Below are 12476 nucleotides of genomic sequence, written 5' to 3'. Positions count from 1 at the left end.
CATCTTCGTCTTCCTTGAAACCCTAATACTTTTAGGGGTTTTTTAAATCTGGGTTTTTTCTTGACTTTTCTGGGTTTTTTTGAACATGGCGTCACCAACGTCTTGTCTTTGTTGTTTGTCTTCGTCCCAAGAAAGTGATCCTACGATTGGATCTCCTAACCCATGGTTCGATTTCTACAATCGCCTACCTGCATCGTCTACGACTTCTGATGAAACAGATCCTAACTGGGGAAGAAGTATAACTTCTGAAGATGAAGAAATATAGGGTATGTTTGATTTACAACTGGATCTTCAAGATCTATACATTGAGAACTTGTTCCCTTCCTCAGATGAAGAATCATTGGATGATGATGATTTGCTGTCTGATATAGATGTTCGAGGCCCATTTTCTCGTATGGATACATCTTTCCTCTTTGACTAATGATGATTTTGTTTATGTGATTTGTATGGTATGCATGTCTTTCGTGTTCTGTTTTTGTTGCCCTATGATTTTTTTTTGAGGGTAGACAATTGATTATAGCTACAAAATCCCTAAATTCATTCATTTTGCCACCAATCTAGGGTTTTCAGTTCATAAGCCACCAAACATTATGTTTAGGAGGCTATGTTCTTACCACATGTAGGAGGCAATTAGTATGGGATTTGGGTTATCTGTGATGAGTTCAAATTGTTCTCTGAGATGAATATGTTTTTCATTTTGTTTTTGAAGCCATCCATAAATTGTTATATGACATTTCGTTCTAAATGTTTACGGCTAAACATCTCCCCTATTTAATTTCTACATCGTGTTTAGACCTAAACATTTACCTAACAATGTAACCCAAAAGTATACTCATGTGTGTCATATTTACATGTTCCTGGTGTTCATGCTGGTGCTGCTTCTGTGGTTGCTTCTGTTGTTGCTTCATTTCGTGCTGGAATATATGCTGCTGATTCTGTTGTTGCTTCTGTTGAATGAAAATTGTTTTGCTTAAATGTGGTGGCCATTTAATTCTAATTGCTGGTAGTATCTTGTGCACAATCATGTCTCTTATGTGATCTTTAGTGATTGATTGTATTGGTTTGGTCTCTGGCTCTCCTCTCTTCCTGTTTTTTGAACTCCTTTGTGCTGCCACTTGATGTGTGAAAGGAAAAATGCCTATCTTTCCATCAAAAATCATCTCACCTTCACTAGAAAAGATTGGTCTTGCAACGGCACACATAAACATGATTTTGGGGATAAATCTTTTAGATTGGATTTCTCTATGTGGCTCTATTTCATCTTGAGTTAGATAAAATGTTTGTTGTGTCCTTGTAATATAAAACAACTTTTCATCAATGCGGACTACATTTGACATCTCATTAAATGTGAAGTTGCTTGTTTGCTCATCAAAAATGCAACTACTAAGACAAAAAATTAACCTGTCGAGTTTATTTTTGTCTGTAAGTAACGGTTTGATTGCGTTGGTGTGCTTTCGAAAGTACCTTTTTTTTTCCATCTGCATACTGTGGTGTGGCTAACTCCCATGGCCCTTGATAGTGATCTTAAAGTTGTCTTCTTCACTTTTTCAATTGATTTGAATTTGTTTTCATCAAAGGGGATTGATGCCCTTCCTTTGGTCCATGTCTTCTTATTGTTGACATTAATTGGAACTTCATTTTTTTTTTGATCCCGAATCTGTCTCCATATCCTTCCGATTGTCCTCCTATGCAAATCGTACTTCTTCGCAATTTCATTGATGAACCCGTGTTGTGGCTTCCCATTACTGTTTAGTGACGTTAAAAGCTCATGCATTATTTAAGTCTTAGTAAAATTATCTACATCTTTTTTTTTCCCCATTGTATATACTTAATTGAAGGTGGTGGAAATTAATTGAAGCTCCTGACATCTTCACTTAATGCTGTTTATATACATATACTGATGCTTGGTGGTTTTTGTTGTTGTATGGGCGCAATTTTTTTTTAACTTTGGCGCCATTCCACTTAATTTTTTGTTTTCCCTTTACTGTGTTACTAATTGTCAACTCATTGGATTGATGCCTTCTTTTCAATACTGTATTTTTCTTCCACTTTCATTATTGGCTTCTTTTCATCAGTGTTACAATCTTCCAGTTTCATGGATGGCTTATTTTCAAAATCAAAACATTAAGATTTTTGTAGTTATTTAATTAATTTTCAACACTAAATGCATACCGTGTTTGTTTTTTTTATAAATCTGAAGTCAACGAAAGATTTAATATCCGCATGCGCATGTGGCGTGAGGGTTGCTCGTTTTCAATTGCCGTTCAAAAAACGTTGAAGAAATCAAGGAAGAATTGAAGACTTAGTTTATTTTATGATTTTGACGGGTTTTGTAATTTATTTGATGTAATTATTTGTAATTTAAATTAAGTAGTTTAATGATTGTTTAATTATTAAAATTTCGGAAATGTATTAATTTCAATTAAGTCTCAAATAATGTGAAACCCAATTTTCCCTCTAAAATTCATTCTATCTACTTTATTAAGCAAAAGGAGGGAATCATTAACAATTAATCCAATTACTTAAAAATACCCAACTACCACTTTTTAATGGACCCCACACAACCCTTAATATCCGTGCCCAAGGAAATGGGACTAATTATTTGGTTCGGAGGGAGTATTAATTTAAAAATCATCAGAAAATGGATCCAGTCGCATAAAACGTACAACTAAGCCTAGGTCCAGGCACAAAAACATACGACACAATCTAAGTCCAGTCGCATACTTTGTGCGACTCGATTTAGATCCAGTGTCATATTTTGTGCAACTCCACATATGCCCAGTCGCACGTTTTGGGTAAGCAACAAATGAAGACACGTAGAACATATGCATGTCTTACAAGAAGCTAGTATTTGCATATGACCCATTCGAATATTCCCAGTTTACTCCAGTACTCCATATATAAGTCCATAACATACATTGATCATAAGAATCAGAGATAATATGATATGATATGATGAAGATTATATCGCCAATGATGTTAGCGGTTATGTTAAAAGAGAAGAGGCCTGCAAATACTGTTACCATTAACAATCTTAATCTTCAACATAGATTAATGGTGGGCAGAGCTACCAACCGTTCTGGGGTTCATGGCACTCCTCCCTACTACTGATAAACTTGATAATGTAGGTTAATTATTCCCCTTCTTGTTTACTCTTTGCACTTCATTCAAAATATTATTGATATTTATGTTCAAGGTTGAGTATAAGGTAAATTGAACATTTATTTTTACAGAGTTGTTGAAAATGCTTCACTTGTGTAAAAATCACTGATTTTGTAGATTTATATATAATGCTTGATGGGTAATTTTTTACGATTATATGGTTTTAAAAAAGGTGTATGGTTTTAGAAAAGTTCAACCTCATTAGATGTATATGCAAATTAAGTCAAGGTGTTCATTTGGGTTTGGAATTAGAAGTATCGGGTCAATTAGAAATCGAATTTTGTGTCTTATTTTTTTTATATAAGTGTAAATTATTTTTAAGTCGGGTCAAATCGGGTTTGATTACGGTAAATTTTGGGTCTTTGATTTTGTTTTGAACACTTCTAGTGGGTTTGTAAACCCACCGTGGCCTGTGGGGTGTTTACACGAGTAGGCTCATAGGTGATTATGTGCCCGTAGGGTGATTATATGATAGACTTTTCACGACCTAATATGATATCAGAGCCGATGGTGGTTCTTGGATGTAGCTCACATTTATTTATGCAAGTTAATGCTCATCACCATAGGTTTGTGGTCCAAGCCACAGGTGCCTCATAGATGTGTCCACACACGAGTGCATTTATGAGATGATCATGTGATAATTATCACCTAATATTATGTAATAGACCGACTTTATACCTACAAATTGACCAAATGGTAGTGATGACACATTAATACACTAGATGTGTTAAGTTTGTGGGGTTTGGTGCAGGTGGAAGTGGTGAAGAGTGAGATCAATAAAGGTAAGAAGGATAAAGAGGAGAATATGAAACAGGTCGAGGAAACAGTGGATTCATACCTCCATCAATCTGATCAACACCAGTGTCTCCTATCGAATCCAAGTAGCTGTAGTCCATCCATCTTTTTTAAAATATGTAAATTTCTACTAGGATCACATGTTTAGTAGTTATCAGAACGTTCTACTTTATGTTCAGACACAACTATAAAATGATTATGTCATAAGATGCCTCTCCTAAGTGGGTTTAGAGGTTAGATATATGTGTTTACCTGACAAAAAGATTAGTTTCAATTGATTCTTAGTAATACTGCCTTTATTCGTAATTACTTGCACCTTTGGATGGTGCACATGAATTAAAAAAGTCACTGTCAATGTATTTTTGTCTATTTTACCCGTTGGATGATAAGTGAAAAAGTGTAGTAATAATGTGATGAGTAAGAATAGAATAGAGGAAAGATAGAGAACTATTGAGTTGTTTTTCACTAAGTTAAAAAAACGCAAGTAACGTGAAATTGATGGAAAAATAACCCACTTGTAATTTCACACTATAGAATTAGAGAGATTGATGGGTTCCTCTTATTATCAATTGGTTTTAAAATGAAACTTATTAGACTTATGTGTAGCCAACTTTCCTCAATTGCACGTCTTGTGTGTACAAGATAAATTTATTATGGCATCAAAGCTGTCGGTTTTCAATCAACTAGATAACAAATTTATTAGTAAAACAACCAAAAAATAAATAAGTGCAAGTATTATAAAACAGATGTAATAAATATCATTTACAATTTCACATTGCATATAAGTTTATGGTAATTAATCATTTTGTAAAGGGAATGACGTATTACATAAACAACCATGATCTAGTTTTTCATATTACTGCAGCAATAATAGCAGTTATCTATCAAAATTATTAGAAAATAAACATGCTTGTGAGTTGTGAAATACTTACAATACAAAACATGAATGGTGCTACGAATTTAGAGGCTGATGAGTATCATTTTCACTTCATCTGTTAGCTGTCTAGCATCTGAATCTGATTCTGACTTAGCCCGACTAAATAATAACTCGAGCACAAAAATGGAATCGAATTAACATGTTGAGCAAGCAACCTAGACTCGACCTGATGATCCAAATGCCTATTTCTAGTCAATATTCCTGTGAATACACAGCATCTCACTTCCCTGCTACAATGTCAACCAGTCTTCCATGAACCCATCTTTTAGTTGCTAGTTTTTCTGGAGCTGGAGCTACTTTTTGTTCATGAATTTGCAACTTGGTAAGGCGATTGCACGATGCGAGACCATTCGGCACATGTGAATGTTGTTGATTCATGAGGTCTCGCGTTTCCGATTTCCCTGTGAAACTCTGGATATCGAATTTAGGAAATCTATACCCACCGATTTGCCTTTGGTGCTGGTGAATCACATCCAAATCTTGTGGTATTGGCATCTTATACAGACCGACATCTAGATTTTGGCCATCGAATGTTTTCACGTGCCCAGTACTGATTCCATTGATCCCTATACGGTCTCGTTCATCAACATCATCTGTCGGTTGAGTTTTATCGTCTTCAGATCGAATTTGGGGACTTTCCGCCTTCTCAACCTGAATCCCAGTGCAAGTGCCATTAACCCTTTTAAGGAAAGCATGACTAACAGCATCTAATTCTATTACACTCGAATTTTCATCCTTCTCGGCATGAATAATTTTCCCTAATGTTAGATTCTCTCCTGAAGCAACCTTTTCGTTTACTATTGATTCAATAGATCGAGTTGCTTCAGCAATAAGATTTCTTGCCTCAACGAGGGAAGCTTGAGCAACCGGGCTTTTCAGTGCAGCGATCTCGAGGGCCTTGGCAGCCTTTCGTGCTTTGGCTATCAGGAGCCTGTAGTCATTCAGTTCACCATTATAAGAAAAGGCAAAATCAACAACAAAGGGATACAAAATCTTAAAGGTTGATGACTTACTTTGCTCGTTCCACAGCTTCGTTCTTACTTGCTTCGGATGCCACCCTTTGTGCCCTTATGTTCTTCAACATTTCCAGTTTGGAGCTTGCCAAAGGATCCTTGTACTTGGGAGCGGTCCTTTTCTTCAATTTCGATGATTGGTTCTTTACCTTCCTTTCAATTACAATCAATCTTTCTGCACTACTGAGCTTCTTCTTAGGAGTTCTCGGGGTTTGTGATCGACTACTTGATTTCCTCTTCACCTTTCTCTCAGCCCCATCTGCTGATTCGTAATATTTAGCCATCCCGGAGGACACCCTCGAACGGTATTCCTTTGTTTTGAAGGAAGAAAATCAGATCAGTCGAACAAGAAAGTGAAAGGCTCAAGGATCCAAAGCAAGAATTAGATTGTTTCGTTGAATATCAATAGAAATAGATCGACAAAATAGAAAACAGCACTGTTAAGCCATACTCGAAGCACACAATACTCTTGGACTAGGGACAAATGGGATCTTCTAGACATTGCTAAGCTTAATCCGATGCTTACAGATTACTTGAAGGTATATGACACCTTCCAGAATTCTAGTACCGTTTGCGTGTAATTCAGAACATTCTGTCGATCTGAGTATACCTTAAGGCATACAGGTCTTCTAGCTATACTGGCGAAGCTACATGCAGCCAACTACACTACCCTAAGCTAAGGCCTCACACAGGATGACGGTATCATTGGATGACAACACCATAAACCTTGTACATCTCATAATCGCTATATGGGTGAAGTTGCATGCAGCCATACACCATATCTAGGGCCTCATACTGAGTAACAGTATCATATGATGACGATATCCAAGAAAGGATGGCTTCAAAGAGGTCGAATTGAAAAGCATTTCCTTTAAGTAGCTAGTTCGATAATCACAGAATAACAGAAGGTTCTTCATCCCTTTATAGAGTTCTAAATTCCTACCTATACGACATAATAACAAGATGTAAACTCTGTTCAACTGGACTGCCGCATACATGAAGAGCACAAAATATCAAAAGCTCAAAGCCTCAAACTATGACTATTGGATGTAACATACTAACATTTAGCTTATGACAACAATCATGGGTTCACAGTTCACCGGACTCAACCTCTTTGTTGTTTACAAGGGTGATGTTCTATATATATCCAATCCCCCGTACTTAGCCTAAGCGGGAGCCATTTTAGTGGCATAGAAGTCATGCAATATTGTTGTAATGTCCTGTGAATGCCGCAGAAATTAGATTGCTTGGGCAGCTCTTAAGGGTTAATTCTAAAATGTCAGAAAAACCAAGGGCATAAAAGTTTTGCCACTAATCAAGGCCGGAAAACTCGGGATGAGAGCTTATGAAGTTATTGGGAAAATATGTTTCAGTATTGGGATGAGAACTTACAGGATCCGCCCATTTAGCAGCAATGGCCTCGGCAATTTTTCTCCGTTGTTCTAAAGATTTGGGTGCTCTCTTGCTAGCTTTGGGTCCGGGCATTGTTTTCCTATGTTCAATGCTGGCCACCCACTCTTGCTTCAAGCGTTCGTTTATAATCTCGTACGATTCCCACTGCAACTCTTCCTCCTCTAGGTTACCTTTTCGAGCAGCTTCAGCAATCAAGTTCTGCCAATCAAAAAGGCAATTTTCCTGAAGCGACAACTTTTCACGACGTTTTCTCCAGCCGATTCGCACTCCAACTGCAATTTTTTCCCTTGTCTGACGACTACAAGAAGTGCATACACATTAAAGGGAGAATATGACGAAAGAATTACCCTAACATGATATGATGGAAGTAACAATGGGCTACTCGACATGAATCAGAACAGAACTTGGTCTGGACTCACCTTTGTACATGACCAACATTATTTAACAACTTCATTTTCACCTGAGCAGAAAGTTTCATTAGAATGGATCTCATAATGTATGAGTAAAACAATTACTTGCATGTATACGAAACAAGGAAGCTAAGGCAAAAGAAAAAATTTTCAAATTCCATAATATCTTAGGATCTATGTTACTTGGAGTCGGGTGTTTGATATTGGATATTGATACGTGTTTAAGTGCCAGATACGTCTAAATATTGAATTCTGCACCTAAAATGAAGTGTCTAAGTGCCATACCAATGTCTAGGATCAAGGATCGGACAGGGGTATGTGAAGCAAAATGAAGAGTCCGAGTAACATAGCTTAGGATGACTGGATAAATGAGATAGCTAAACATGAGCACTAGGAGATGTAATGATTCGATTCTTGTCCTATATACTCTCGTGTGACAGGTATCAAAAAGCAAAAATCAAGAGAAATGGCAATCACTTACACTATGTTTGGATAACAAATTAAGAGAGTGCACCTTGTTTGTTTAGAAAGCAAGGGAAGGTAAAAGGAACAAAAATGAGCGTTTTCCCTCCAAATCTAAATCTTTCTACTTTAGGAGAGATTACATTCTTAACAAATTTGTCATGTTTTCCCTCCATACCCTGCCCCTCCAAATCCCTCCCCTCCCCTTTTGTTATCCAAACAAGTGATACCCATCCTTCCAAATCCCTCCCCTTTCCTTTCGATCCAAACAGAGTTACATATTTAAGCAAGTGCTCTTCCTAAAATCTAGATTCTCAAAGTAGAGAGTATATGGCGGGCCTAAGATGCAGTTCTCATCCATAGACAAACCTCGAAAAGGCTTCAGGGTCGATATAAATCTATTCCTTGCCGCTCCTAAGTCACAAACATATAAACCAATAAATCTTACATGACTTCACCTTAGGGTTCTGCATTGCAAGTTTGGTCCTCTCCTTGATACGTCGAAGAGTTTCTGTACATTATCAAAGTATTCAGTGTTCATCATATCAAGCTCCAAAATGCAAAAGCATGAAAGCTGCAGATGTACAAGTAAATTACCAGGACTATGCTTTCTGCCTTTATTCCACGGCGTGTTCCCCTTATTTGATTTTGAAATACGCATGCGTCTCAACTTTTCTTTCTCATCAACTTCCTCTGATTCTTTACTTGTTGTACTATCAAGAACTGAGCTCTGTTGTTCTTCAGTTGATAAGACGACATTGTTTTCCTTTTCTTCACCTTTACGTTGGACCAGACATTTTGGAGTTAAAGAACTAAGCTCAAGAGTAGCAACAGCTTTAACCAGAAACATATGATGTGACCTCTTATAGGAATGACTCCAGTTGGAGTTCAAGTCCCCTGTATTCTTAAAGGAAATCCGAAATGATGCCCATCTATCCTCAAGCTGTGATAAGGAACACTTGGGTATTGTACCTTTGATAAAAGAGTGCAGCCTTGAATGAGCAAAACACTTCTGGAAGGAAGACTGTGTAATAGCAATATCTGCTTTTATCACAATATACACTCGTTTAGTGTTATATCCTAAAGGGAGTAGGAGCTTCTAGCATAGTGCAATAATACGGTTTTGGTAATGACGTGAAAAGGATTTTGCGGTCAATGCAGCCTATATTTCAGTTGCAGAAAGCTCAAAGAAACCGTTATGATATGATCGAGATACACAGATGCAGCCTTTTTTGCATTATGGTACGTTCCCAAACATAGCATAAAAGAATATGATATGTTTCCAAACATAGAATAAAAGATTATGCTTCTATTGGCTTAAAGATTCACCATGACTTCATCAATGTAACCTTTTTATTCAAGTATTGCAAGAATCAATAGTTGTGAATATTCGAGTTACTGAGTTAACTAAAAGTAAATAGTAAGCTAGAAATGATTGATTAATATTACTCCAACCAACAACATTGACAATAAGGCCAAATCTTTTATTCCCATATAGACAAAGTCATCTATATGAACCAAACTTTCAACTCTTATGATCATAACACTATGTTTGGATGCAAACTAGAAGAGAAAACAAAGGAAGGGGAGAGGAAGGGAAGGAAGGGGAGGAGGAAGAGAGAGAGAAGACTTCCATGTTTGTTTAGTAAGGAAAGGGAGGGAAAAGAAAGGAAATTTCATTTTCCTTCCAAATCTTTCCTCTTATGGAGAGTTTTTGATGTTAACAAAATTAAAAGACTTAATCCCTCCAAATCCCTTCCTTCAAACCCCTCCCCTCCTTTTTTTTGCTATCCAAACATGGAGATTTTCATCTCTCCAAATCCTTTCCCTTCTTTTCCCTCCATTTCCTTCCATCCGAACAAGGTCTTAAGGAATGTTCTCCTCCTCGAGCCATTGCTATGGACTACCATATGCTCTAGCAAATCCAAATTCATCATATCACTATTAACTCCCCATCACTCAGTCATCTTCTTTATAGACAGTGAGAATTTAACCCTTGCTATAAGAATATACAAAAAGCATTCAACCACTAGGCCAACCTAAAATTCTCATACAACAGGTCTATTGTTTATCATGTTCAAGGGCAACTTATCCATAAAATAATTATATTCAAAGATACCTTATGGCTTGTTTTATCATTTAAATTCAGAATTGTGCACCCAAAAGACTTCATCAAACAAATAAGCAAACGAAAATTGAAGGGAAAAATAAAGATTCACAAAGAAAAAAATAATCCCTTGAACAATCCCTAGAAATTAGTAGTTACCCATATTACAATTAGTACTAATGAAACAACAAAACACCATATTCAACATATAAAAAGCATAGCAGATAAAATATTATTATAGTGCAATAACATTATCAATAGCTTTGAAGAACAGAAGGCTAGAGAAAAGAAACATGAAGAGAGTACCAAGTGAAGACATGGGGAGCTCATTCAGTAAGATTCTAGAAGATTCCAGAAAGAAAGTAATGGTCGCCAATTTTCCATTGAAGTTTAATACTTCAGAATCAGGATGACACTCTATAGAGAAAGAAAGTTGAATTAGAGATAAAAGGAAAGGGAATATGAAGAATTGAAGTGAACGAAAGAGAGGAAGTGGGAAGAAACCCAAGAAACTGAAGATAGGAAGAACAAGATTTTGGGTTTGTTTGTATGGTCCCTAACGCAACCATTTGGTCGTTTTTAGGCTTATGTTTTTCTAACCCAAATCTATCACTAAATTTGATACGGAGTTGGGAATTTTGATGTCCATATGACCATATGCACTATGAATATTACAAATTCTTGTGAGATGCTGTCTTTTTAAGAGACTATTTTTAATTGGGCCGGTTCATTATATATTTTTTGAAATATTACAAGTAGGCATTAAAAATAATATAAGTAGACATTTAAAATATTGTGAGTAGACATTAAAAATACGGTAAATAGCACTAAGGATAATGTAAATAGACATTGAGTTTCAATGGGCTGGGCTTGAGAAACGTCTCTCAAAGAGACGATCTCTCAAGAGACTAGTTGTATGCATATATGGGTTGGATGAATTTATCAATTTATCTTCCAATTGCATAGTTTAGATATTTCACAATCGAGATGGGGTATTTGGCAAAACAATTTATTTAGCAATTGAAATAGATGGTTTGGTGGTCGAACTATCTAATTCTAATGTTTGGTAAATTAGTTGGTTAATGCGTCTTACTATTATTAATAAATTAATTTTTAACAAGTTGCTCCTAGCAACGTGTTCAAAATATGTTGGTCAATTCGGCTCTTAAAAATCAATTGTTAAAATCAATTACTTTATCATCTACCAATTATTATTTATTTGTTAAATACCTTCTGAATTAAATAGAGGGTATCGTATGATTTATTCTTTGGAAAATAAGATTTTTATTAAAAGAAAAACACTAGCATAAATGTACAAGGCAACATCCAAAAAACAAAAGCACCTAAAACACTAACGGTCTGTTTAGTAATCGGTAATAAATGGTGGGAATAAGAATGATTTGTAGTAAACATTTTCATGATATATATCATGTTAATGATAAATAGTTGGTAGCAAGGGAAATAATTTGTAGTGAAGTATCATTTGTCAAATACCCTAGATGTATTGACACGACTTCCCATATAGAGACATACTCTAAAGGGTACTTGGAGTGTGACCTCCGACAGACATAGTCCAAGGGAGTGGGTTGCGTGTTATATGGTTAGCGCAACACTTCTCGCACCTCCCTGAAGGTGCTGATGAGGTCACTATAGAGAGGTACGCTAAGGCGTATATATTTTACTTGCTTGGTACGGTCTTGTTTGCCGACAAGACTGGTAGTCAAGTATAGATTCTGTACTTGACGTTGCTTGATGCTCCTTGGGAGCGCATTACCGGATACAGTTGGTGTAAAGTCGGAAATTCTGAGGTGTTACAGTTGGGGTTCCGCAGCCCTACGCTATCTGTACAGATGGCTCTGCAATGCTTCATAGAGGAACGTGAAGGAGATTGCTGGACCACTAGTTATACTCCAGGTAATTGAAACTTACAAATTATGATTGTTTTGTTTTTCAATATGTTTGGATTCCTACATTTACTTATTTATGTATAATTGTCATAGCTTTGGGTTTGGGAGCACATTTTCATTGGGCAACCAATGAGAACTGTTGGACATGGCGCTGTTGCACCTCCAATCAATCCCCCTCCAGAGGTTCCATAAGGATCTCGATGAACATTTGCACAACACACAAGGACTCACACCGGATCCGGTGTGGGATTCTTTCGTGATCATTTGGAT

The 12476-nt window shown here is 36.5% G+C and overlaps 1 protein-coding gene across 3 annotated transcripts; it reads right to left on the bottom strand.

Annotated features, from left to right (window-relative positions):
* Positions 1-4676: 4676 nt before the first annotated feature.
* Positions 4677-10905, bottom strand: LOC130826934 (uncharacterized). Of its 3 annotated transcripts, none has more exons than XM_057692564.1 (7): positions 10606-10905; positions 8790-9233; positions 8651-8703; positions 7740-7780; positions 7300-7618; positions 5908-6218; positions 4677-5825 (listed from the first exon to the last, which is right to left on the bottom strand). In XM_057692564.1, exons 1-7 carry the CDS (start codon positions 10616-10618, stop codon positions 5114-5116), a joined length of 1893 nt encoding a protein of 630 aa, XP_057548547.1. In that variant the 5' UTR covers positions 10619-10905; the 3' UTR covers positions 4677-5113. The 3 variants fall into 3 exon arrangements, with proteins under 3 accessions (XP_057548547.1, XP_057548548.1, XP_057548546.1); XM_057692565.1 differs by having other exon boundaries at positions 8790-9164; XM_057692563.1 differs by having other exon boundaries at positions 8790-9236; positions 10606-10890.
* Between the last annotated feature and the right edge of the window lie 1571 nt (positions 10906-12476).

Source organism: Amaranthus tricolor, chromosome 11 (genome assembly GCF_026212465.1).
Source record: "Amaranthus tricolor cultivar Red isolate AtriRed21 chromosome 11, ASM2621246v1, whole genome shotgun sequence".
Taxonomy (NCBI): domain Eukaryota; kingdom Viridiplantae; phylum Streptophyta; class Magnoliopsida; order Caryophyllales; family Amaranthaceae; genus Amaranthus; species Amaranthus tricolor.
The sequence above is the reverse complement of the archived record's forward strand: the minus strand, read 5'-3'. Positions and strand labels throughout refer to the sequence as shown.